Here is a 27,416-nt window from a genome sequence, read left to right as displayed (position 1 = left end):
TGACCATATTATGACAGGTGATGACAAGTTATGTCAGCTGTTATGACATATGATGACATGGTCCGGACCATCATAACGGTCCTACCAAGAGTTGCTGAATATCTTCTCATCTTTAGAACAGAAGCCTACACATCCTGTGGGTTTGCAGGATCAGGATAGTAGACCACAGCACTTTCAGTGAGATATTAACCCATTGTTGTCTGTCTGTGTATGTGTGTGTTTCCAGAGAGGCTGCATAGACTTCGCCATTAATGCCAAACCGTTGACGCGACACATGCCTAAGAACAAGCAAAGCTTCCAGTACCGCATGTGGGAGTTTGTGGTGTCGCCGCCATTCGAGTATACAATCATGGCTATGATCGCGCTCAATACTATCGTACTGATGATGAAGGTACAACAAGCCTGGACACCCTGTTATATCACTTCATATATACCCTCACTTCACTCACACACATATAACTTAACACGGAAGTCTCTCTCTCCATCAATCTATCAATCTATCTATCTATCTATCTATCTATCTATCTATCTATCTATCTATCTATCTATCTATCTATCTATCTATCTATCTATCTATCTATCTATCTATCTATCTATCTATCTATCTATCTATCTATCTATCTATCTATCTATCTATCTATCTATCTGTCTATCTATCTGTCTGATTTAACTAATGTTTCTGCCTCTGTGTGTGCTAACCTGTGTGAGTGTCTCTGTCTTCATATGAGTCTTTCTCTCTGTCTGTGGTTGTCTGTGTCTCTGTGTGTGTTTGGATGTGTCTTCCTCTCTGTCTGTGGTTGTCTGTGTCTCTGTGTGTGTTTGGATGATATTTGTCATATTCCATTTATGCATTTATTTCTGTCTCTGTATTTGTGCATTTCTGTGTACTTGTGTATGTCTATGTGCATATATTTGTATATGCATGCTTGTGCAAATATGTGTGTGCGTGTGTGTGTGTGTGTAGTATGACGGAGCCTCTCCGGCCTACGAGGCTGTGCTGGCCAACCTGAACATCGTGTTCACCTCGCTGTTCTCCATGGAGTGTGTGCTCAAGATCATCGCCTTTGGAGTGCTGGTAAGTGTGTCACACACGTCTTCCAATGATAGGAATTAATTTTAGATGTAACGAACTAAATATAACTAACTAACTAAGCAATCTATCAATCTAACATGCCAAAGCTTGCCCTCAAAGTATAGTCCTGTAGCGATCTGAGAATGTAACTAATCAGCTAGCTAACTACATGTAACTAACTACATTGAATCTAATGATCTGTCTATCTGTCTCTCTATCTACTATCTACTGGTAGTATGTGTATAAATGTATAGAGATTATTATTGTTTTTCCCAGTTAATAACCTATGTGTACTGTAGCAGTCACCTGGGTATTGAGAGAGACAAATGGCTATAGGGGGAGGGATGGGTGAGAGGAGAGTGAAGGAGAGGAGAAAGGCACAGAGGAGACCGTTTGAGGAAGAGTGGTGGGAAGATATATGGAGAAGAGGGGGAATAATTAGAGGAGAGAGAGAGAGATAAAGAGAGAGAGAAAGAGAGAGAGGGGGGAGAGAGAGAGAGAAAGAGGGAGAGAGAGAGAATGATTTTAGATTTAAATAACCTTTATTGAGTCTGGGAACCCTCAACACAATAAACACTCACAAAACCGTGGTTACACATCAATTAAAAACACAACACCAAATCTTCCTCCACACTAACTCTACACAACAGCCTCTGAATACCCCATATACTCATAAACAGATCAATGTTGTTAACAATTTTGTAATAGGCAAACTCAACCCTCAGTCTCGCTGCCAACATCCCCTCCAGCATTCCCACCACACCCGCAGACCCCTGTCCCCAAATACTGTTATTTTGTGTCTTCCATATTGCTAATGTAGCTGCCCCTGACACAAAATTAAGCAAGAGAATTACACCTCTTCGACTAAACCTGTACTTTGGCCCAAAATATAAACTGTTGGGAAGAGAAAACCTCTCCCAGAGCAGAGAACCAGCTAGTGATCAGGTCAGTCATCCCGACCAACCTGGGACACTGTAAGAACAGATGTGCCAGAGTTTCAGACTCCGGTGAGTCTAAAAACATAAACACCTGTCGCCGAAAAGACATAACCTGTTTCAAATCCGGGTGTTTGAAACGACATAACCTGTTTCTGAGCCGGGTGTTTGAAACGACATAACCTGTTTCAGAGCCGGGTGTTTGAAACAACATAACCTGTTTCAGAGCCGGGTGTTTGAAACAACATAACCTGTTTCAGAGCCGGGTGTTTGAAACAATATAACCTGTTTCAGAGCCGGGTGTTTAAAACAACATAACCTGTTTCAGAGCCGGGTGTTTGAAACAATATAACCTGTTTCAGAGCTGGGTGTTTGAAACGACACACACTAACTCACACTTCAATAGCTCATTGGGAATAAACGATGGTACATTCGAAATCGTTACACTTGTTGATGGAGAAAAAAGCTGCGTAACTTGAATAAACATAGCTTTAAGAAGTACGCCATGCTCAACCATATGATCAACAAGACGCTCTTCTTTAAGAAGTAGGCCATGCTCAACCATACGATCAACAAGACGCTCTTCTTTAAGAAGTACGCCATGCTCAACCATACAATCAACAAGACGCTCTTCTTTAAGAAGTACGCCATGCTCAACCATACAATCAACAAGACGCTCTTCTTTAAGAAGTACGCCATGCTCAACCATACAATCAACAAGACGCTCTTCTTTAAGAAGTACGCCATGCTCAACCATACGATCAACAAGACGCTCTTCTTTAAGAAGTACGCCATGCTCAACCATACAATCAACAAGACGCTCTTCTTTAAGAAGTAGGCCATGCTCAACCATACGATCAACAAGACGCTCTTCTTTAAGAAGTAGGCCATGCTCAACCATACGATCAACAAGACGCTCTTCTTTAAGAAGTAGGCCATGCTCAACCATACGATCAACAAGACGCTCTTCTTTAAGAAGTACGCCATGCTCAACCATACAATCAACAAGACGCTCTTCTTTAAGAAGTACGCCATGCTCAACCATACGATCAACAAGACGCTCTTCTTTAAGAAGTAGGCCATGCTCAACCATACGATCAACAAGACGCTCTTCTTTAAGAAGTACGCCATGCTCAACCATACAATCAACAAGACGCTCTTCTTTAAGAAGTACGCCATGCTCAACCATACGATCAACAAGACGCTCTTCTTTAAGAAGTACGCCATGCTCAACCATACGATCAACAAGACGCTCTTCTTTAAGAAGTACGCCATGCTCAACCATACAATCAACAAGACGCTCTTCTTTAAGAAGTACGCCATGCTCAACCATACGATCAACAAGACACTCTTCTTTAAGAAGTACGCCATGCTCAACCATACGATCAACAAGACGCTCTTCTTTAAGAAGTACGCCATGCTCAACCATACGATCAACAAGACGCTCTTCTTTAAGAAGTACACCATGCTCAACCATACGATCAACAAGACGCTCTTCTTTAAGAAGTACGCCATGCTCAACCATACGATCAACAAGACGCTCTTCTTTAAGAAGTACACCATGCTCAACCATACGATCAACAAGACGCTCTTCTTTAAGTACACCATGCTCAACCATACGATCAACAAGGTGCTCTTCTTTAAGAAGTACACCATGCTCAACCATACGATCAACAAGGCCATCATCTTTAAGAAGTACACCATGCTCAACCATACGATCAACCAGACACTCTTCTTTAAGAAGTACGCCATGCTCAACCATCCGATCAACAAGACCATCATCTTTAAGAAGTACACCATGCTCAACCATACGATCAACAAGACGCTCTTCTTTAAGAAGTACGCCATGCTCAACCATGCGATCAACAAGTCACTCTTCTTTAAGAAGTACGCCATGCTGAACCATACGATCAACCAGACACTCTTCTTTAAGAAGTACACCATGCTCAACCATACGATCAACAAGTCACTCTTCTTTAAGAAGTACGCCATGCTGAACCATACGATCAACCAGACACTCTTCTTTAAGAAGTACACCATGCTCAACCATACGATCAACAGGAATACCACCACCGCTTTATTCATCGCATAAGCAACATTCTCGTATCCTACCTTCTCTCGTACGGCGACCAGAAACTCCACAGTGACAGTAGCTTCAGTAACACACCTAAAGCTGTGCCGGAGTGACAGGGGCGACGTCCCCATGTGGGTCACCATCCCCTCCAAAACCAGGGCAATTCCGACAAATACAATATACTTAATACTACCACAAGAATAAAAACAATAATTACCTTAATCATGCATAGAAAAAGGCAAACCACCAAGAAAAGGAAACTCCAGACAACACTCGCACTCGCTCATACAATTCCCAGCATGCACCAAACACTCCCAACATGCAGAGAGAGAGAGAGAGAGAGAGAGAGAGAGAGAGAGAGAGAGACTAATAAAAAGGAGAGTCAGGGATTTTAGGACTCTAGTCATATATGCTGCTGGAATGACTTCAATATGGCATAACTGGCGTTAATTTTATCTCGTCTAATCTATGTCCTGTTGCCGTCTGACACTGACTCAACTTTTTTGTCCTTTCTCTCCTCAATCTCTTTCCTTTCTCCCAACTCTTTCTTTGTTTCCCTCACTCCCTTCCCCCTCCCTCTTTCTCTTCTGCCCACAGAATTACTTCAAAGATGCCTGGAACATTTTTGACTGTGTGACAGTCCTGGGCAGCATTACAGATATTTTAGTGACTGAGCTCGGGGTAAGTGAGGAGGCAGGGGGAATTAACAGTGGGAAAGGGAAATGGTGTGTCAGCAAGTTCAGTGGTATGAGTGGGAGAGTGAGAGAGGCAGAGAGAGAGAGAGTATAAGGGGGAGAGGTAAAGAGAGTGAGACAAGTAGAGAGAAGGAGAGAGAGAGAGGGGGGTGGACAGGTAGAAAGAGAGAGGGGGGCAGATAGAAAGAGAGAGAGAGGGGGGGCAGATAGAAAGAGAGCAGGGGCACATAGAGAAGCAGAGAGAAAGGCAGAGACTGTAGTGTACAGGATCATGCATTGCTCAGTGAAGCATGAACATATTTTGAAAGCCTTACATAATTGTCCCAGTTGGTGGAGAGCAGAGCACAGAGACCTGGATCATGGTAGCCCAGCCACCACTGACAATACTCAGGAGACTAACACACACACACACACACACACACGCACACACACACACACGCACGTACACACAGACTACTCTACTGATCTGCTAGGCAACCTGACAGCCAATCAAATAACCAGCCTCAAAACAATCTGGCCAATCAGACTGTTCCTCTAGCCAGGCAACCACTTAGCAACCAGTTGGATAGTGAAGAATGATAGCCAATGAGGTAGACACACTAGTTATTCAGCTATTCAGGCAGGTAATGTGGTGTATGCTCGTACACTTGTGCATGCATGCGAGTGTGTGTGTGTTGTAATGCCTTTATAAACCATATTATGAAATATGACTATTGTTTTTGAATGTTGTGTGTCTCTGAGACAGTCCTGACAGCTATACCTTTGTTTCCATTAAAAACCCCTAAACTCTATCAACCCAGGTCCTGGAGAGCCAAATGCGTTTATAACCAGCCCAGCACCAACAGATCTGATTAAACCTTTAACTCCTCATCGGGACATTGATTGGTTGATTGGTTGAATCAGGTGTGTTACTGCTGGGCTGGAACAAAAGCTTGAACCTCATGTAGCTCTGCATGACAAAGGTTGGTGACCACAGGCATAATCATAGAAATTAAATAAGATTTTATTTCAATGGGTATAGTATTTTGACAGAATGTTATATCATGTATTTTATGATTACATAATATCTTAGTAGTGGCAAGAGTTTTTCCTGACTACATGACTTGAACTAGACCCTCGTTTTTCCTGTCAGTTCTTATGGTGAGGAAAAACTCCTGTTCCCAACTATGCTCTATAAGCCGTCCTACCAGGTGTTACTGGCAGTGGATGTTAATGGCAAAACAATCAGGTGGAATTGGTTCCTCTTCTCTAAACTGACCTCAGATCAGTCCGAGACACCATTTGATTGAGAGGGACCTTTGAACATGAAAAAGCAAGCCCTGTTCTTGGATCAGTCCAGTGGTAGTCCATCAAAGCAGCCTTTAATTTGGGTCAGCTCAAATTAAAGCTGTAATTGCCATTGCGCTGATTCAAACACACGACTTGACAATCATGTTAATTTTCCTCGCAGTCCTTTGGAAGCTTGTTAGTGTGTGGATGTTAAAAGTAATCTCATGTTAAAAGTAATCTCATGTTAGGAGTAATCTCATGTTAGGAGTAATTTCATAATATATTTTTTTGAACTTCATCTGTTTCCTAGTCGTTGATATCCCTGCTGTTGTATGTATGGAGGCAGTGTTATGACGGAATTGTTGTATGTATGGAGGCAGTGTTATGACTGAACTGTTGTATGTATGGAGGCAGTGTTATGACTGAACTGTTGTATGTATGGAGGCAGTGTTATGACTGAACTGTTGTATGTATGGAGGCAGTGTTATGACTGAACTGTTGTATGTATGGAGGCAGTGTTATGACTGAACTGTTGTATGTATGGAGGCAGTGTTATGACTGAACTGAACTCAGTAATAATGCGTGTACATAATGAAAATTCATTTCCTGTTTTATCTTTTTTTACATGCTTTCTTTAACTCTACGCTACTTAATGGCAACTACTTCGTCCCTCTCCCTTCTGACGAATTCATCCAATCAAAATGCACTATGTGTCCATGTGTCCATCCATGAAACCTGGCCTGGCCAATCGCACTCTTTGTTAAATCAACCTCCAAAAATGCCGCTATAAACCATGTCATCTGCAACATCCACATGTAGATGGTTTGTACTTTTTTGGAGATACTTTAATTACTGCATCCATTTCCTGGTGTGGCTGTGGTGATGCATGTTGCTCGACTCCTCACCCTGGCAGTGACCCCTGACCTTTGATCTCTGACCCAGGTTTGACAAGATGACTCGACTGACCTCCTGCTCCCAGTCACCGGACAGAGACATTCGACCAATCCCAAATGGACTACCCCTTGTATAGATCTAAAAGGATCCGATAGGATTTAGCTAATATTCCACCTAGCCTATCTGGATGGGTTCGTTGTCAGATTACTGATACCAATCCAATGCTTTCAGATCTACACGTGATAGACCTAGAGGGGCTTCAGGTCAATTTGGAATTGGCCAGTAGTCATTGTCCTAATACCCTTCAGGTTCTGATTTAATACTGTTCAAATGCATCCTTCCTTCCTCCCTTCCTTGAAGTGATCACAGCTCTGATCTGACTGATCTGATCCAAAATAAAGGAAACACTTGAGTAAATGAGGCTTCTGGCAGCTCTGTTATGGTGTGGGGTGCCTTTTCCTGGCATGGTTCACTCATCCCTTTAGAGGGCAAGGTAAACGGCAATAAATACACAGCCTTTCTGAATGATCCCCTTCAACCTTTCTGTCTTGATGGGAGTGACCTCTTCCAGGATGACAATACCCCCATCCACAGGGCATGAGTGGTCACTGAATGGTTTGTTTAGCATGAAAATCGAGCGACGCCTGAGACAGGAGTAATGGAATTGTCTCATGGAAGAATGGCATTAAATCCCTCCAATAGAGTCCCAGACACTTGTAGAATCTATGCCAAGGCACATTGAAGCTGTTCTGGCAGCTCGTGGTGGCCCAACACCCTACTACAACGCTTTACGTTGGTGTTTCCTCTATTTTGGCACTTACCTTTATGTAGCTATGTGGTGGAGCTCCTGCTCTCGCTAATCTGATCATGTTCGATCAGTGATTATTTCAAGGAGAGAAGGAAGAACAAATGTGTTGTAAAAGTATTCTATCAGATCTGTGGTAATGTAGGAAAGGAACGGAAGCTGGTCAAGTCTATTAGGACACAGCCTGGACAATACTCTCACAATCACTAGACATGCACCACTGCTTACATTCCTTAAAAGCAATCACACATACGCACACGCGCACACACACACACACACACACACATGCTAGTGTCTGTGAGAGCCAGGGGAGTAAGGTGTGACAGGAGTACACAGAGTGACTGGGTCTAAAGCTTCACCCATGGCGGACCGGGCTACGGTGCATGCTGCCCCACTGCATGTCTCTGGCAGGGATGGCACACACGTATACTACTCATAGACACATAAGTTAAACACACCCAGACATACATGGACACTGACCTACACACACATAGACACACACACAACAGTACATAGCCTAATAAATACACCCACATAGGCTTGTGTTGCAATGCCATAGTGAACATGCTCTTGATGGGAGCTGAATGTGCCTACTGCCAAGCCCTCTCTAACCCAGAACCCTTCCCTTGGTAGAGGGTTGAAGGACCATGCACATCATAGGACCGTGAGCATCACAAACATAGTTTACAGTAATCAAATAGGACAGTGAGCATTACACACATAGTTTACAGTGATCAAGTACAGTTTTATTTCTGTAGCGGTTTTTACAAATGCTTTCAACATTAAGTGTGTAATAATTTGAGCAAGACGAAGTCGTATGATTCGCCCTATGAATATGGAGTTATATATTATATTTCTAAATATCATCAATATACAGTATTTGCAGTTTGTCCTTCAACTCAGAACCCCACTCCCCCTTCCCTTTCTCTGACTGTGACGCAAGAAAGGTTGGGTTCAATTCCATGTAAATTCTGTTATTTCAGGAGGTGACTTGAAATTCAGGAGTCCTCTTAAAGCAACAGTGGACAATTTTCAATTTTATTAATTAAATGTTATCTAATTTTATCCCCTGAATTGAGTGAACTGAAATGGAATCGAACCTGACTTTATAGTGTCACAGGACTAAAACGAGCCAATCCCTTGTGGAGGAGAGCTGTCAGCTTTGCTGCGTTGCGTTGACACGTGGTTAACTTGCTGTGATCTAGCTAGCTCCATATTGTGCGGTGGTGCATTTGCCTTGAGGATCAGTGCATTTGGTTGTATTTATAAGAAAAACGGTTCCCTGCACCCACTACTACTACTACTACTACTACTACTACTAACTACTACTACTACTACTACTACTACTTCTACTACTACTACTACTACTAACTACTACTATTACTACTACTATTACTATTTACTACTACTACTACTACTACTACTACTACTGCTAGTACTTCTACTACTACTACTTACTCATACTACTGCTACTACTACTACTACTCAAATCAAATTTAATTTATCACATGCGGCAGGTAGCCTCAAGTGGGAGGCGGCAAGTAGCCTAGTGGTTAGAGCGTTGGGCCAGTTACCGAAAGGTTGCAGTTAACCCACGGTTCCCGGGTAGGCCGTCATTGTAAATAAGAATTTGTTCTTAACTGACTTGCCTAGTTAAATAAAGGTTAAATAAATACAATTAAAATTAAAAACAGGCGCTGAATACCGTGAAATGCTTACTTACAAGCCCTTAACCAACAATGCAGTTCAAATAGAGTTAAGAAAATATTTACTAAAATTACATAACAATAATGAGGCTGTACCAAGTCAATGTGCGGGGTTACAGGTTAGTCGAGGTAATTGTGAATGTTGCCCTGTTTAAAGGTCTTACTCACATCAGCTACGGAGAGCGGGATCCCACAGTCGTCTGGAACAGCTGGTGCTCTCAGTCATGCTTCAGTGTTGCTTAACTCGAAGCGAGCATAAAAGGAATTTAGCTCGTCTGGTAGGCTCGCGTAACTGGGCAGCTCGCGGCTGGGTTTCCCTTTGTAGTCTGTAATATTTTTCGAGCCCTATCACGTCCGATGAGCATCAGAGCCGGTGTAGTAGGATTCAATTTTGGTCATGTATTGGCACTTTGCCTGTTTGATGGTTCGTCTGAGGGCATCACGGATTTCTTATAAGCGTCTGGATAAGTGTCCCGCTCCTTGAAAGCGGCAGCTCTAGCCTTTAGCTCAGTGCGGATGTTGCCTGTAATCCTTGGCTTCTGGTTGGGAAATGCACGTATGGTCACTGTGGGAATGTTGTCGTCGATGCACTTATTGATGAAGCCGGAGACTAAGGTGGTATACTCCTCAATGCCATTGGATGAATCCCGGAACATATTCCAGTCTGTGCTCGCAAAACAGTCCTGTAGCGTATCATCCACGTCATCTGACCTCTTCCGTATTGAGCGAGTGACTGGTACTTCCTGATTTTGTTTTTGCTTGTAAGCGAGAATCAGGAGGATAGAATTGTGGTCAGATTTGCCAAATGGAGGGTGAGGGAGAGCTTTGTATGCATCTCTGTGTGTGAAGTAAAAGTGGTCTAGAGTTTTTTTTCCCTCTGGTTGTACTTTTAACATGCTGGTAGAAATGAGGTAAAACAGATTTAAATTTGCCTGCAATTAAAGTCCCCGGCCACTAGGAGCGCCGCTTCTGGATGAGCATTTTCTTGTTTGCTTATGGCCTTATGCAACTCGTTGAGTGCGGATTTAGTGCCAGCATCGGTTTGTGATGGTAAATAGACGGCTACGAATAATATAGATGAGAACTCTCTTGGTAGATAGTGTGGTCTACAGCTTATCATGAGGTATTCTATCCCAGGCGAGCAATACCTCGAGACTTCTTTAATATTAGACATTGCGCGCCAGCAGTTATTGACAAATAGACACACACCTCCGCCCCTCATCTTACCAGTTGTAGCTGCTCTGTCCTACCGATGCACAGAGAAGCCATCCAGCTCTATATTATACGTTTTGTCATTCAGCCATGCCTTGATGAAACATAAGATATTACATTTTTAATGTGCCGTTGGTACGATAGTCTTAATCGGAGATTGTCCCGTTTGTTTTGCAATGATTGCATGCTGGCCAATAATATGGAGGGTAGCAGTGGTTTACCTACTCTTCGGCAAATTCTTAAAAGGCACCCTGCCCTCCTCCCCCTTTTTCTCCGTCTTTTCTTCACACTGATTGCGGGGATTTGGGCCTTGTCTTGACAAAGCAGAAAAAAATCTTTCTCCAGTTCGAGGTGAGTAATCGCTGTTCTGTCCAGAAGCTCTTTTCGGTCATAAGAGACGGTAGCAGCAAATTATGTACAAAATGAGTTACAAACAATGCGAAAAAACAAACAAAATAGCACAGTTGGTTAGGAGCCATCCCCTCCTGTGCCATTATATCTGAGCATTGTGGGGACCTACTACTACTACAAACTACTACTATTACTACTACCACTACTACCAGCTACTACTACAAACTACTTTGACTACTACTACCACTACTACCAACTACTACTACTACCACTACTACCAACTACTACTACTACTATTAGTACAAACTACTACTACTACCAACTATTACTACTACTACTACTACCACTACAACCAACTACTACTGCTACTACAAACTAGTACTACTACTACTACTTTGTACCTACTGCTACTACTTACTGCCCCAATTGGGTGACAATGGTTAGGTTTTGAAAACATATGATTTTCCTTTCCCCTGTATTGATTCCCTTCTTCTAACTCCTTGGATATGCCCGAGCCTGTTACAAGCCTTGAATTTTTTGGTTTGGTTTGCATTTGATTCCAGTTCTGTTTGGTTGCTTTTCTGTTGATTTTGAATCCTCCTCAGTTTGTTTTTGAACTTTTCCCCTGCTTTTATGGTTTGGTTTGTTTTAGGACAGGAAATAGTTATGTAACATTGCATGGCAAGTGATAAGCTTCTCCTCTCTACCCTGTGCCTCCTTTTCTCCACACTTCTCTCCCTCTATTTGTCCCTGCCTCTATCTTTCCATCCCTCTCTTCCCCCTTTTTCCATCTCTCCTTCCTTCTTTCCCCTCACCCCTCCCATGTCTCTCTTTCTATCTCTATTTCTCTCTCTCACACACTCTTGTGTCTGGTCATACTGTGGGGTTGTAGAATAACTTCATCAACTTGAGTTTCCTGAGACTGTTCAGGGCTGCCAGGCTCATCAAACTGCTCCGGCAGGGAGAGACCATCCGCATCCTGCTCTGGACCTTTGTTCAATCCTTCAAGGTAATGACACACACACACACGCACACACACACACACACACACAGATATGGGGACCTATGAGAATACACCCACACAGACCCTAGTAGTAGCATTGTGGAGACCTATGACAGAATACACACACAAAACCAGAGGTGTGGACTCGAGTCACATGACATGAATTCGAGTCAGGTTTAAGTCATAGATTTGATGACTTGAGAGTCAACTTCATAGAAAATAAAACAACTTGAGACTTGACTTCGACTTGGAGCCTCAAGACTTGGGACTCGACTTAGACTTGAGACTGATGACTTATCTGGCCAGGTTTTGTAACGTTTGGTCACTTGTTTTGTGTCACTCATTCAGTATCACACTTGCAAACAACAACAAAAAAGATTTGCTAGTGAAATGCACACTCGTCCCTCTGATTGGACCAGCAAACCGTCAATCAACACAGGTTGTGTGAGCTATAGTAGCACACTGAGAAGGTTTTGGGGGGTCGTGAGTGTGAAACTGTGACCAGAAAGAAATAACTTAATTTTCTCCGGTTTGCCTGGCAAAAACAGAGTAGTCTACCTACATTGATCAATCTGCTACAGGTTCATCTTTGAAAAATGAAGGAGAGCCGCACACCCTAGAAGCTCAGATACTAAAATTATTATTTTATTTTTATGTCCAACGTTTCGACAGACAAGCTGTCTTCATCAGGGTACAGGCTCATCTTTGCCAGAACAAAAGGACGATAATTTAATTGATAATTTTCATATTTCAGATAGGCCAAGTTTAGGTGGATTATACAGTTGAAGTCGGAAGTTTACATACACCTTATCCAAATACATTTAAACTTAGTTTTTCACAATTCCTATTTAATCCTAGTAAAAATTCCCTGTCTTAGGTCAGTTAGGATCACCACTTTATTTTAAGAATGTGAAATGTCAGAGAGAATGATTTATTTCAGTTTATATTTCTTTCATCACATTCCCAGTCGGTTTACATACACTCAATTGGTATTTGGTACCTTGACTTTGTTGTCCTTAAGCCATTTTGCCACAACTTTGGAAGTATGCTTGAGGTCATTGTAATTTGGAAGACCCATTTGCAACCAAGCTATAACTTCCTGACTGATGTCTTGAGATGTTGCTGCAATATATCCACATCATTTTCCTACCACATGATGCCATCTATTTTGTGAAGTGCACCAGTCCCTTTTGTAGCAAAGCACCCTCAAAATATGATGCTGCCACCCCCGCGCTTTACGGTTGGGATGGTGTTCTTCAGCTTGCAAGCCTCCCCCTTTTTCCTCCAAACATAACGATGGTCATTATGGCCAAACAGTTCTATTTTTGTTTCATCAGACCAGAGGACATTTCTCCAAAAAGTACTATCTTTGTCCCCTTGTGCAGTTGCAAACAGTAGTCTGGCATTTTTTATGGCGGTTTTAGAGCAGTGACTTCTTCCTTGCTGGGTTATGTCGATATAGGACTCGTTTTACTGTGGATACAGATACTTTTGTACCTGTTTCCTCCATCATCTTCACAAGGTCCTTTGCTGGTGTTCTGGGATTGATTTGCACTTTTTGCACCAAAGTACAGTGCCTTGCGAAAGTATTCGGCCCCCTTGAACTTTGCGACCTTTTGCCACATTTCAGGCTTCAAACATAAAGATATAAAACTGTATTTTTTTGTGAAGAATCAACAACAAGTGGGACACAATCATGAAGTGGAACGACATTTATTGGATATTTCAAACTTTTTTAACAAATCAAAAACTGAAAAATTGGGCGTGCAAAATTATTCAGCCCCCTTAAGTTAATACTTTGTAGCGCCACCTTTTGCTGCGATTACAGCTGTAAGTCGCTTGGGGTATGTCTCTATCAGTTTTGCACATTGAGAGACTGAAATTTTTCCCATTCCTCCTTGCAAAACAGCTCGAGCTCAGTGAGGTTGGATGGAGAGCATTTGTGAACAGCAGTTTTCAGTTCTTTCCACAGATTCTCGATTGGATTCAGGTCTGGACTTTGACTTGGCCATTCTAACACCTGGATATGTTTATTTTTGAACCATTCCATTGTAGATTTTGCTTTATGTTTTGGATCATTGTCTTGTTGGAAGACAAATCACCGTCCCAGTCTCAGGTCTTTTGCAGACTACATCAGGTTTTCTTCCAGAATGGTCCTGTATTTGGCTCCATCCAGCTTCCCATCAATTTTAACCATCTTCCCTGTCCCTGCTGAAGAAAAGCAGGCCAAAACCATGATGCTGCCACCACCATGTTTGACAGTGGGGATGGTGTGTTCAGGGTGATGAGCTGTGTTGCTTTTACGCCAAACATAACGTTTTGCATTGTTGCCAAAAAGTTCAATTTTGGTTTCATCTGACCAGAGCACCTTCTTCCACATGTTTGGTGTGTCTCCCAGGTGGCTTGTGGCAAACTTTAAACAACACTTTTTATGGATATCTTTAAGAAATGGCTTTCTTCTTGCCACTCTTCCATAAAGGCCAGATTTGTGCAATATACAACTGATTGTTGTCCTATGGACAGAGTCTCCCACCTTAGCTGTAGATCTCTGCAGTTCATCCAGAGTGATCATGGGCCTCTTGGCTGCATCTCTGATCAGTTTTCTCCTTGTATGAGCTGAAAGTTTAGAGGGACGGCCAGGTCTTGGTAGATTTGCAGTGGTCTGATACTCCTTCCATTTCAATATTATCGCTTGCACAGTGCTCCTTGGGATGTTTAAAGCTTGGGAAATCTTTTTGTATCCAAATCCGGCTTTAAACTTCTTCACAACAGTATCTCGGACCTGCCTGGTGTGTTCCTTGTTCTTCATGATGCTCTCTGCGCTTTTAACGGACCTCTGAGACTATCACAGTGCAGGTGCATTTATACGGAGACTTGATTACACACAGGTGGATTGTATTTATCATCATTAGTCATTTAGGTCAACATTGGATCATTCAGGGATCCTCACTGAACTTCTGGAGAGAGTTTGCTGCACTGAAAGTAAAGGGGCTGAATAATTTTGCACGCCCAATTTTTCAGTTTTTGATTTGTTAAAAAAGTTTGAAATATCCAATAAATGTCGTTCCACTTCATGATTGTGTCCCACTTGTTGTTGATTCTTCACAAAAAAATACAGTTTTATATCTTTATGTTTGAAGCCTGAAATGTGGCAAAAGGTCGCAAAGTTCAAGGGGGCCGAATACTTTCGCAAGGCACTGTAGGTTAATCTCTAGGAGACAGAACGCGTCTCCTTCCTGAGCGGTATGACAGCTGCATGGTCCCATGTGTAACGGCATTCCTCCTCCTCTTCTGAAAAACACCCATAGACTGCCCACCCCAACTCACGCCCTGACCATACTAAATAAAGACAAAACAAAGGAAATAAAGGTCAGAACGTGACAGTACCACCCCCCCCCAAAGGTACTCCGCCCGCTAAACCTGAACCTATAGGGGAGGGTCTGGGTGGGCGTCTGTCCGCGGTGGCGGCTCTGGCGCGGGACGTAGACCCCACTTAACCACAGTTTTTCTCCGCTTCATTGTCCGCCTCCATGGCCTCTTAAACACGGCGACCCTCACCGCCGACCTCGGACTGGGGACCCTAGAAATGGGTCCCGAATGGACGGGAGATTCCGGCAGCGCCGGACAGGCGGGAGACTCCGGCAGCGCCGGAAATACGGGAGACTCCGGCAGCTCCGGAGTGAAGGGCGATTCTGGCATCGCCTGCCCAACCTTACCTGGTTGAATACTCCCCGTAGCCCGGCCAGTGCGGCGAGGTGGAATAGCCCGCACTGGGCTGTGCTGGCGAACCGGGGACACCATGCGTAAGGCTGGTGCCATGTACGCCGGCCCGAGGAGACGCACTGGAGACCAGATGCGTAGAGCCGGCTTCATGGCACCTGGCTCGATGCCCACTCTAGCCCGGCCGATAATGTACACCCCAAGACATTTTTGGGGCTGCCTCTCGGGCTTCCAGCCGCGCCGCCGTGCTGCCTCCTCATACCGGCACCTCTCTGCCTTTGCTGCCTCCAGCTCTGCTTTGGGGCGGCGATATTCCCCTGGCTGTGCCCTGGGTCCTTGCCGTCCAGAATCTCCTCCCAAGTCCAGGAGTCCTGCGTTCTTTGCTGCTGCTGCCCTTTACCACGCTGCTTGGTCCATTGTTGGTGGGTGTTTCTGTAACGGCATTCTTCCTCCTGTTCTGAGGAGGAGAAGCGAGAAGGATCGGAGGACCAATACGCAGCGTGGTAAGTGTCCATAACGTTTTTTTAAAGACATAAACTGAACACAACAAAACAATAAACGTGAAACGAACGAAACCGAAACAGTACCGTGTGGCAACAAACACACCCACAACTCGAAAATGAAACCCAGGCTACCTAAGTATGATTCTCAATCAGAGACAACTAACGACACCTGCCTCTGATTGAGATCCATACTAGGCTGAACTCAAAACCCCAACATAGAAAAACACACATAGACTGCCCACCCCAACTCACGCCCTGACCATACTAAATAAAGACAAAACAAAGGAAATAAAGGTCAGAACATGACATCATGGTGTTTATACTTGCGTACAGATGAACGTGGTACCTTCAGGTGTTTGGAAATTGCTCCCAAGGATGAACCAGACTTGTGTAGGTCTACAGGTCTTGGCTGATTTCTTTTGATTTTCCCATGATGTCAAGAAAAGAGGCACTGAGTTTGAAGGTAGGCCTTGAAATACATCCACAGGTACATCTCCAATTGACTCAAATTATGTCAATTAGCCTATCAGAAGTTTCTAAAGCCAAGAAATCATTTTCTGAAATTTGACAAGCTGTTTAAAGGCACAGTCAACTTAATGTATGTAAACTTCTGACCCACTGGAATTGTGATACAGTGAAATAATCTGTTTGCAAACAATTGCTGGAAAAAGTCAGTGTCATGCACAAAGTAGAAAAGTCTCCTAACCGACTTGCCAAAACTATAGTTTGTTAACAAGAAATTTGTGGAGTCGTTGAAAAACAAGTTTTAATGACTCCAACCTAAATGTATTTAAACTTCTGACTTCAACTGTATATGTCTAAAGATAGATGTAACATCGCACTACCTTCAATACTTATGGGATGAAGATGTAATGTATTCTGACAAATTAATTACGATATTTGTGAGGAAGAAAAAGGCTACAGACAGATCATGCTCTCCATCCGATCCTGCAAGCCTCTCTGCATACATGTAGACCGTATGATCCTGCCTGCTCTGGACTCCAGAGGAGTTAAAAGGTGACATGATGTCCCTAGTTGATATTGACTGTAAACATGAATGACTTTCAGCTCAAAATGAAAGTGTAAAACTCAGTTTATTTCTGTATCTTGCGTTTTGAAAATGAATCACCTGTGAGCGTGTGCATGTGTGTACATGGGGGGTCGCAAGCTTTGAACCACTCCTTTTTGGGAGTCGCGGGTCAAAAAGAGAACTGGTCACTGAATGGTTTGATGAGCTAGCGAAAGGATTGCCGGCTTGCTGTACAGCTATATCATCTGTAGTACAGCTAGCTATATCATCTGCTGTACAGCTATATCATCTGTAGTACAGCTAGCTATATCATCTGTTGTACAGCTATATAATCTGTTGTACAGCTATATCATCTGTAGTACAGCTATATCATCTGTAGTACAGCTAGCTATATAATCTGCTGTACAGCTATATCATCTGTAGTACAGCTATATCATCTGTAGTACAGCTAGCTATATCATCTGTTGTACAGCTATATCATCTGTAGTACAGCTAGCTATAGCATCTGTTGTACAGCTATATCATCTGTAGCACAGCTATATCATCTGTGGTACAGCTATATCATCTGCTGTACAGCTATATCATCTGTAGTACAGCTATATCATCTGCTGTACAGCTATATCATCTGTAGTACAGCTAGCTATATCATCTGTTGTACAGCTATATCATCTGTAGTACAGCTATATCATCTGCGGTACAGCTATATCATCTGTAGAACAGCTATATCATCTGCTGTACAGCTATATAATCTGCTGTACAGATATATCATCTGTTGTACAGATATATCATCTGCTGTACAGCTATATCATCTGTTGTACAGCTATATCATCTGCTGTACAGATATATCATCTGGAGTACAGCTATATCATCTGCTGTACAGCTATATCATCTACTATACAGCTATATCATCTGTTGTACAGCTATATCATCTGCTGTACAGCTATATAATCTGTAGTACAGCTAGCTATATCATCTGTTGTACAGCTATATAATCTGTTGTACAGCTATATCATCTGTAGTACAGCTATATCATCTGTAGTACAGCTAGCTATAGCATCTGTTGTACAGCTATATCATCTGTAGCACAGCTATATCATCTGTAGTACAGCTATATCATCTGCTGTACAGCTATATCATCTGCTGTACAGATATATCATCTGTTGTACAGATATATCATCTGCTGTACAGCTATATCATCTGTTGTACAGCTATATCATCTGCTGTACAGCTATATCATCTGTAGTACAGCTATATCATCTGCTGTACAGCTATATAATCTGTTGTACAGCTATATCATCTGTAGTACAGCTAGCTATAGCATCTGTTGTACAGCTATATCATCTGTAGCACAGCTATATCATCTGTGGTACAGCTATATCATCTGCTGTACAGCTATATCATCTGCTGTACAGCTATATCATCTGCTGTACAGCTATATCATCTGTAGTACAGCTAGCTATATCATCTGCTGTACAGCTATATCATCTGTAGTACAGCTATATCATCTGTAGTACAGCTATATCATCTGCTGTACAGCTATATCATCTGCTGTACAGATATATCATCTGTTGTACAGATATATCATCTGCTGTACAGCTATATCATCTGTTGTACAGCTATATCATCTGCTGTACAGCTATATCATCTGTAGTACAGCTATATCATCTGCTGTACAGCTATATCATCTACTATACAGCTATATCATCTGTTGTACAGCTATATCATCTGCTGTACAGCTATATCATCTGTTGTACAGCTATATCATCTGTTGTACAGCTATATCATCTGTTGTACAGCTATATCATCTGCTGTACAGCTATATGATCTGTTGTACAGCTATATCATCTGTTGTACAGCTATATCATCTGCTGTACAGCTATATCATCTGTTGTACAGCGATATCATCTGCTGTACAGCTATATCATCTACTGTACAGCTATATAATCAGGTGCACTGCACACAGCAACTTGTAGGGAGAGAGGATTGACATAAAAATATGCAGCTCCAAAAATTGTGATGATCAAGAATGCTACTTTGCATGCTCACCAGCAATGGGGCATCAAGCAACAATTACTAGCATAGGTTTACTGGTATTTTGGTATGTCAAAATTGCTTGAAATTTAATCAATAAAAATGAAGCTTGGATTTGGAATTTGTTGTTAAAATCAATTATTACGCAATCAAAATGTTGTAGACGAAATAAAGAAAAGGGATGTCTGGTAGCCACAATAAATATACAAAGATTTTGTGACATTGGCAGTATAAGGCTCTATCTGCACTAAGCAAAGTTCTGAGATATTGAGCATCAGTTTTTACATCCCAGATCTCAGATGTCACTTGAGCTCCCTCTCCGGCCTCTAGGTCACCAGGCTGCTTGTTAGGGCGCACACCAGTCACCAGTATTAGGCGCATAATGACACTCACCTGGACTCCATCACCTCCTTGATTACCTGCTCTATATCAGTCACTCTCTTTGGTCTCTTCCCGAGTCGTCATTGTTCCTGTTTCGTGTCGGTGCGCTGTTTGTGTTTCTTGTTTTTTAAATGTATTTATTAAAAAATTCACTCCCTGAACTTGCTTCCCGACTCAGCGTACATCGTTACAGAAGGATGACTCATCAAGGGGAAGCATCAGGGAGTGTTTTTTTTGTTTATTTTTGTGTTGGTGGTGATGTCGAGTCCTGGTGTTGGAGCCGGAGCTACCTGGGAGGCCTCAGCCGGTTTGTAGGCTTCCATGCCTCAGCCGGTTTGTAGGCTTCCATGCCTCAGCCAGTTTGTAGGCTTCCATGCCTCAGCCGGTTTGTAGGCTTCCATGCCTCAGCGGGTTTGATAGGCTCCCATGCCTCAGCCAGTTTGTAGGCTTCCATGCCTCAGCCAGTTTGTAGGCTTCCATGCCTCAGCCGGTTTGTAGGCTTCCATGCCTCAGCCGGTTTGTAGGCTTCCATGCCTCAGCGGGTTTGATAGGCTTCCATGCCTCAGCGGGTTTGTAGGCTTCCATGCCTCAGCGGGTTTGATAGGCTTCCATGCCTCAGCCGGTTTGTAGGCTTCCATGCCTCAGCCGGTTTGTAGGCTTCCATGCCTCAGCCGGCTTGTAGGCTTCCATGCCCCAGCAGGTTTGATAGGCTTCCATGCGTCAGCCGGCTTGTAGGCTTCCATGCCTCAGCCGGTTTGATAGGCTTCCATGCCTCAGCCGGCTTGTAGGCTTCCATGCCTCAGCCGGTTTGTCGGCTTCCATGCGGTTTGTAGGCTTCCATGCCTCCGGTTTGTAGGCTTCCATGCCTCAGCCGGTTTGTAGGCTTCCATGCCTCAGCCGGTTTGTAGGCTTCCATGCCTCAGCCGGCTTGTAGGCTTCCATGCCTCAGCAGGTTTGATAGGCTCCCATGCCGTAGCGGGGTGAACAGGTTCCAGTGCCTCGGCCGAGGCAACCGGGGAGATCTCAGCTAGCGCATCAGGTTCACTCCTCAGCCGGTTTGTCAGGTTTCTGCTCCTCAGCGGAGGCAACCTGTCCGCTCTGGATCCCCGGGATTGTCCCTGTGGTTGGCGTCCTGCGGCTGGAGCCGAACGCACCGGGGAGGAGGTACTGTCACGTATGCTCTCTCTCCGGCACTCTAGGTCGTCATGCTCCCACGCCTCAGCCGGATTGATAGGTTCCCGCGCCTTGGCAGAGGTGACCAGTCCGCTCCTGATCCCCGGGATCGTTATCTTGGTCGACATCCTGTGGCTGGAGCCGCACGTCGAGGAGGGGGTACTGTCACGTGCTCCATCACCGGCCTCTAGGTCACCAGGCTGCTCTTTAGCGTTAGGCGCATAATGACACTCACCTGGACTCCATCACCTCCTTGACTACCTACTCTTTATGTCACTCCCTTTGGTTCCTTCCCCAGTCATCATAGTTTCTGTTCCCGGTTCATGTCTGTGCGTTGTTTTGTTCATTTATTAATTACATGTATTCACTCCCTTTGGTTCCTCCCCCAGTCATCATAGTTTCTGTTCCCGGTTCATGTCTGTGCGTTGTTTTGTTCATTTATTAATTACATGTATTCACTCCCTGAACTTGCTTCCCGACTCTCATACATCGCTCCATCCGAAGTGTTTTGTAGTGAGTTCTTTTTAGGGGCGTGCATTAGAAGATAAGTTTATGGTTCTGAAATGTTAATGTATGTTCAGCCATATGGTTCTATTTGACACTTCTAAATTAGACATATTCAGTTCTTACGACTGTAGCTATTTGAATACATAAATGATAGAATTAGTATATTACCAAAATAGTCAGAACACATCAAATACATTAAGACATACATTATGATCATTAGACAAATAACTGTCATCACTGAACAACGATGTGAACAACGATGTTTTCACTTAATGTACTTTTTCAAAAATATAACTTTACAGACCTATGGAGAATCATCTAAAGATCTATTATACGTGGCTAACTCATTTCTGACATGTCAGATAGAACCTTATAGTTCCAAGGCCAGGATTTCTGGTTGGAACAAGTCATTGCATGTATAGATTTGTTTACTTGACTTGTGACTTGACTCGACTTTCCCTTAGAATGCACGACTTGGACTGGACCCGAGACTCGACCTGTTCTTTCTGGGACTCGACTGAAGACATGTAACTTGGGACTTGAGACTTGCTCATGACTCGAATAATAGTGACTTAGTCCCACCTCTGCACAAAACCCACTTAGCAGGATTATGGGGACCGATGACAGAATATACACACACACATTGAATAGTACTCCAGCTCTTTATGTCTGTTTAGGCGCTGCCGTACGTGTGCCTGCTTATCGGCATGCTGTTCTTCATCTATGCCATCATCGGGATGCAGGTGAGTAGAGACACGAGAAGAAAAACAAGTCAAAATGAATGGTCATTTTTACAGATCAACATGAACTTTATAAAAAGCACCCAGGGAAAGTGACACTTGCCTGCCATAGGGACGTGTGTGAGGTTGTGCATTCTCCCATATTACCTAGAATGTTGACACTTTGTTGTTTTGTCAGCTGTTTGGGAACATAGGGATGGAGGAGGAGGAGGGGAGCGCCATCAACGAGCACAACAACTTCAGGACTTTCTTCCAAGCTCTCATGCTGCTCTTCAGGTGTGTGTGTGTGTGTTTACATTTGTGCGTGCCTGTGTGTACAGTAAATGCATACATGTGTCTCCAACATGTGTGTATTTGTATAGGAGTGCCACGGGCGAGGCGTGGCATGACATCATGCTGTCGTGTCTTGGAGGGAAGCTCTGTGATCCTCTGGCAGGGAACACTGAACCAGAGTGTGGCAGCCAGTTTGCCTACCTCTACTTTGTGTCCTTCATCTTCTTCTGCTCCTTCCTGGTGAGAAGCACTAGCTGTCTGTCTTTCTCTATTCCCCTTTTAGTCATATTTTCCCCCTTAGTGTCGGTTATAGGATTGCAAAATTCCCTAAATCCTAGTTGGAGGATTCCCGGAATCAGGAGGGAATAAGCAGGAAATCCAGAATAGTCCAACCACACTGCAAAACCGGATAGGTTCTGGCTACTCAAACATTTTGAGGAAACCGATTAACTAAAAAAGTTAAGAAACTTAAATAGCTGAAGTTAGCAGTACTACCTTCATATGTGTAATACAAATTTATTTTTTTTGTAAGGTATTCTTAAATGTACCACTCCCACTAAGCCATGCCTCCAATAATTTCCCAGTGTGCCTTGCCTTTTCGATTGAATTGTACAGTTACCACCCATGACTGTGTTAATGACAGAGACATGGTTGTTGAATTCGTTAATTTTCAAGCTTTTGGTCTTCACCCAAGAGTTCCTAGGCAAATTTTATCACTATTATTGAACCATTACATGTACAGTGCCTTGCGAAAGTATTCGGCCCCCTTGAACTTTGCGACCTTTTGCCACATTTCAGGCTTCAAACATAAAGATATAAAACTGTATTTTTTTGTGAAGAATCAACAACAAGTGGGACACAATCATGAAGTGGAACGACATTTATTGGATATTTCAAACTTTTTTAACAAATCAAAAACTGAAAAATTGGGCGTGCAAAATTATTCAGCCCCCTTAAGTTAATACTTTGTAGCGCCACCTTTTGCTGCGATTACAGCTGTAAGTCGCTTGGGGTATGTCTCTATCAGTTTTGCACATCGAGAGACTGAAATTTTTTCCCATTCCTCCTTGCAAAACAGCTCGAGCTCAGTGAGGTTGGATGGAGAGCATTTGTGAACAGCAGTTTTCAGTTCTTTCCACAGATTCTCGATTGGATTCAGGTCTGGACTTTGACTTGGCCATTCTAACACCTGGATATGTTTATTTTTGAACCATTCCATTGTAGATTTTGCTTTATGTTTTGGATCATTGTCTTGTTGGAAGACAAATCACCGTCCCAGTCTCAGGTCTTTTGCAGACTACATCAGGTTTTCTTCCAGAATGGTCCTATATTTGGCTCCATCCAGCTTCCCATCAATTTTAACCATCTTCCCTGTCCCTGCTGAAGAAAAGCAGGCCAAAACCATGATGCTGCCACCACCATGTTTGACAGTGGGGATGGTGTGTTCAGGGTGATGAGCTGTGTTGCTTTTACGCCAAACATAACGTTTTGCATTGTTGCCAAAAAGTTCAATTTTGGTTTCATCTGACCAGAGCACCTTCTTCCACATGTTTGGTGTGTCTCCCAGGTGGCTTGTGGCAAACTTTAAACAACACTTTTTATGGATATCTTTAAGAAATGGCTTTCTTCTTGCCACTCTTCCATAAAGGCCAGATTTGTGCAATATACGACTGATTGTTGTCCTATGGACAGAGTCTCCCACCTTAGCTGTAGATCTCTGCAGTTCATCCAGAGTGATCATGGGCCTCTTGGCTGCATCTCTGATCAGTCTTCTCCTTGTATGAGCTGAAAGTTTAGAGGGACGGCCAGGTCTTGGTAGATTTGCAGTGGTCTGATACTCCTTCCATTTCAATATTATCGCTTGCACAGTGCTCCTTGGGATGTTTAAAGCTTGGGAAATCTTTTTGTATCCAAATCCGGCTTTAAACTTCTTCACAACAGTATCTCGGACCTGCCTGGTGTGTTCCTTGTTCTTCATGATGCTCTCTGCGCTTTTAACGGACCTCTGACACTATCACAGTGCAGGTGCATTTATACGGAGACTTGATTACACACAGGTGGATTGTATTTATCATCATTAGTCATTTAGGTCAACATTGGATCATTCAGGGATCCTCACTGAACTTCTGGAGAGAGTTTGCTGCACTGAAAGTAAAGGGGCTGAATAATTTTGCACGCCCAATTTTTCAGTTTTTGATTTGTTAAAAAAGTTTGAAATATCCAATAAATGTCGTTCCACTTCATGATTGTGTCCCACTTGTTGTTGATTCTTCACAAAAAAATACAGTTTTATATCTTTATGTTTGAAGCCTGAAATGTGGCAAAAGGTCGCAAAGTTCAAGGGGGCCGAATACTTTCGCAAGGCACTGTATCATAAGGCCTTATACAGTGGCCTGAAACTCTTAGTTTACAGGCCACATCAGTCATGCAAATAGGTTTGCAAAATTCCACAAACATTCCCCAAAAGGTTTCCAGTAATCCTGGGAAATTTACCAGAATTTTGCAACCCTAACTGTAAATGTCAGGATGCTGGCTTGCAAAGTGATGTGTAATTCCTATTGGGATTTAGTCAGCGTTAGACTATCCAACAGTTGAAATGTGTATTCACCCACAACCTGCATTCATATTGACTGCCAGGGTTAAGAACAGTGGGAGGAAACAAACTAAGCCATTTAAACTGGAACAACCATTTCAGTAACAAGTGCAAAAATGAAGTGATTGGATTAGAAACATACATTGTAGCATAACATTTAATCAATCAATCACTCAATGTACATGCAAAAACACAGACATTAAAAACAATTCCAAAACATCTAACTGCAGTAGGGCATGCTAGGGAAAATATATTTTTAAAACATTTAGTTGGTGTGACTTCTCATTTACTTTTGAGTGAGTACCACATAAACATGTTAAGTAATAAGGACTTTTTATTGATTTAGAGTACAACTTATTAGAAGTATTTGAGTTAAAAATGCCTTGAGGTTTACAGTGCAGGATTTCCCGAAAACCAGGGAATTTATTTTGCAACCCTAGTCTGTTATAAGTGCACACTTGCTTGGCTGACATAATACTGTGTAATAATGTGGCTGTTTGTGTTTTTAGATGCTGAATCTGTTTGTGGCTGTCATCATGGACAACTTTGAGTACCTGACCAGAGACTCCTCCATCCTCGGCCCACATCATCTAGACGAGTATGTCAGGATATGGGCTGAATATGACCAAGCAGCTTGGTGAGTGACACACATGAACACATCACATAGAAACACACACACACACACACACACACACACAACCCTGGCACTAGATCAACCCTGGCACTAGATCAACCCTGGCACTAGATCTCATTAGCCTGTGGTAAAACTAATCTAAGTCCAGTCTTTGGGAACATCAGATGAAAAGAGTGGGAGTCTGGGAGCTGTACAGTAACCATGAAGTAAATTACTCCACAGTTATAAAGGACAAGAGTCAAAAAGGATATAAAGGCCAAGTCTCCTGTAGTTGAACTGATCCCAAATCAGTCTAAAGAATCCACACAAGACAGCAGCTGTAGGTGGGATCATGGATCTGAGCAGTAACCTTCTCAGTGATCCAGTTATCCCTCCCTCCCTGTGCCCTCTCCCTATCTGTGTGTGGTTCAGACCCCACCCCACCTCCACCCCCTCTGGAATCTGCATACTGCCAAAACTTACTGTGGCAACAAACCTCCCCTTTACTGTACTGTATATTCAACCCCCGTGGAACCTGAAACACGCTAAGTTTCCCAGTATCTGTATTCCAGTGCCTGTTATCCTTCTGCTGTCCTGTAGTCTGCAATGTAGAGGGAGAGAAGAAGAGAAGAGGAGGAGGGAGAGAGATTGAGGGAAGGAGGTAGAGACAGTAGTGGGGGAAGGGAAATTGAGAGAGAGAATGAGAACGACTGAGATGGGTAGGAATATCAAAATAATCCAAATTAAAAGGTTTTGGTAACATGGCGAATTGAGATAAAGACAGGCATGGAAGAAAACAAGGAGGATTTTCTGGAGAGAAGCGAGGGAGGGAGGAGGGAGGTAGGGAGGGAAGGAGGGAGGTAAGGAGGGAGGGGGGAACAGAAAATCTATGGGGAGACAGGCCTCTGTATGACAAGTGGCTATTACACATTAGGCCATTTAGCATTCACATGCATTTCTAGTTAATGAGATATTCCTTAATTATACTCCACACACAACCAATTACTGGCACACACCACTGCTGGCAGAGAGGGGGAAGGGAATGAATGAGGGGAATGAGAGAGAGATGGGGATGGGTTCTATTAGGAAGAGGATTTGAGAGAGAGACATGGGGATGGGTATTATTAGGAAGAGGAATTGAGAGAGAGACATATGGATGGGTTCTATTAGGAAGAGGAATTGAGAGATAGACATATGGATGGGTTCTATTAGGAAGAGGAATTGAGAGAGAGACGGGGGATGGGTTCTATTAGGAAGAGGCATTGAGAGAGAGACGGGGGATGGGTTCTATTAGGAAGAGGCATTGAGAGAGAGACGGGGATGGGTTCTATTAGGAATAGGAATTGAGAGAGAGAGACGGGGGATGGGTTCTATTAGGAAGAGGAATTGAGAGAGAGAGACGGGGGATGGGTTCTATTAGGAAGAGGAATTGAGAGAAACGGGGATGGGTTGTATTAGGAAGAGGAATTGAGAGAAACAGGCATGGGTTCTATTAGGAAGAGGAATTGAGAGAGTCGGGGGATGGGTTGTATTAGGAAGAGGAATTGAGAGAGACGGGGGATGGGTTCTATTAGGAAGAGGCATTGAGAGAGAGACGGGGATTGGTTCTATTAGGAAGAGGAATTGAGAGAGAGAGACGGGGGATGGGTTCTATTAGGAAGAGGAATTGAGAGAGACGGGGATGGGTTGTATTAGGAATAGGAATTGAGAGAAACAGGCATGGGTTCTATTAGGAAGAGGAATTGAGAGAGTCGGGGGATGGGTTGTATTAGGAAGAGGAATTGAGAGAAACAGGCATGGGTTCTATTAGGAAGAGGAATTGAGAGAGTCGGGGGA

The 27,416-nt window shown here is 43.2% G+C and overlaps 1 protein-coding gene across 10 annotated transcripts in view; it reads left to right on the top strand.

Annotated features, from left to right (window-relative positions):
- Window positions 1-27,416, top strand: part of LOC112238108 (voltage-dependent P/Q-type calcium channel subunit alpha-1A) — a 142,949-nt gene that overhangs the window by 77,138 nt on the left and 38,395 nt on the right. For 9 of the 10 annotated variants that reach the window (XM_042307080.1, XM_042307083.1, XM_042307078.1 and 6 more), the window contains 9 exons: window positions 227-391; window positions 965-1,075; window positions 4,679-4,762; window positions 6,865-6,867; window positions 11,906-12,022; window positions 22,039-22,104; window positions 22,280-22,377; window positions 22,464-22,614; window positions 25,477-25,604. In XM_042307080.1, coding sequence (XP_042163014.1) covers window positions 227-391; window positions 965-1,075; window positions 4,679-4,762; window positions 6,865-6,867; window positions 11,906-12,022; window positions 22,039-22,104; window positions 22,280-22,377; window positions 22,464-22,614; window positions 25,477-25,604 — 923 coding nt within the window. The remainder of the gene's footprint in view (window positions 1-226; window positions 392-964; window positions 1,076-4,678; window positions 4,763-6,864; window positions 6,868-11,905; window positions 12,023-22,038; window positions 22,105-22,279; window positions 22,378-22,463; window positions 22,615-25,476; window positions 25,605-27,416) is intronic. The other variant, XM_042307077.1, reaches the window with a different exon arrangement.

The sequence above is a fragment of the Oncorhynchus tshawytscha genome, linkage group LG27 (genome assembly GCF_018296145.1).
Source record: "Oncorhynchus tshawytscha isolate Ot180627B linkage group LG27, Otsh_v2.0, whole genome shotgun sequence".
Taxonomy (NCBI): Eukaryota; Metazoa; Chordata; class Actinopteri; order Salmoniformes; family Salmonidae; genus Oncorhynchus; species Oncorhynchus tshawytscha.
Note: the sequence above shows the minus strand (reverse complement) of the source record. Positions and strands in the feature narration are given on the sequence as shown.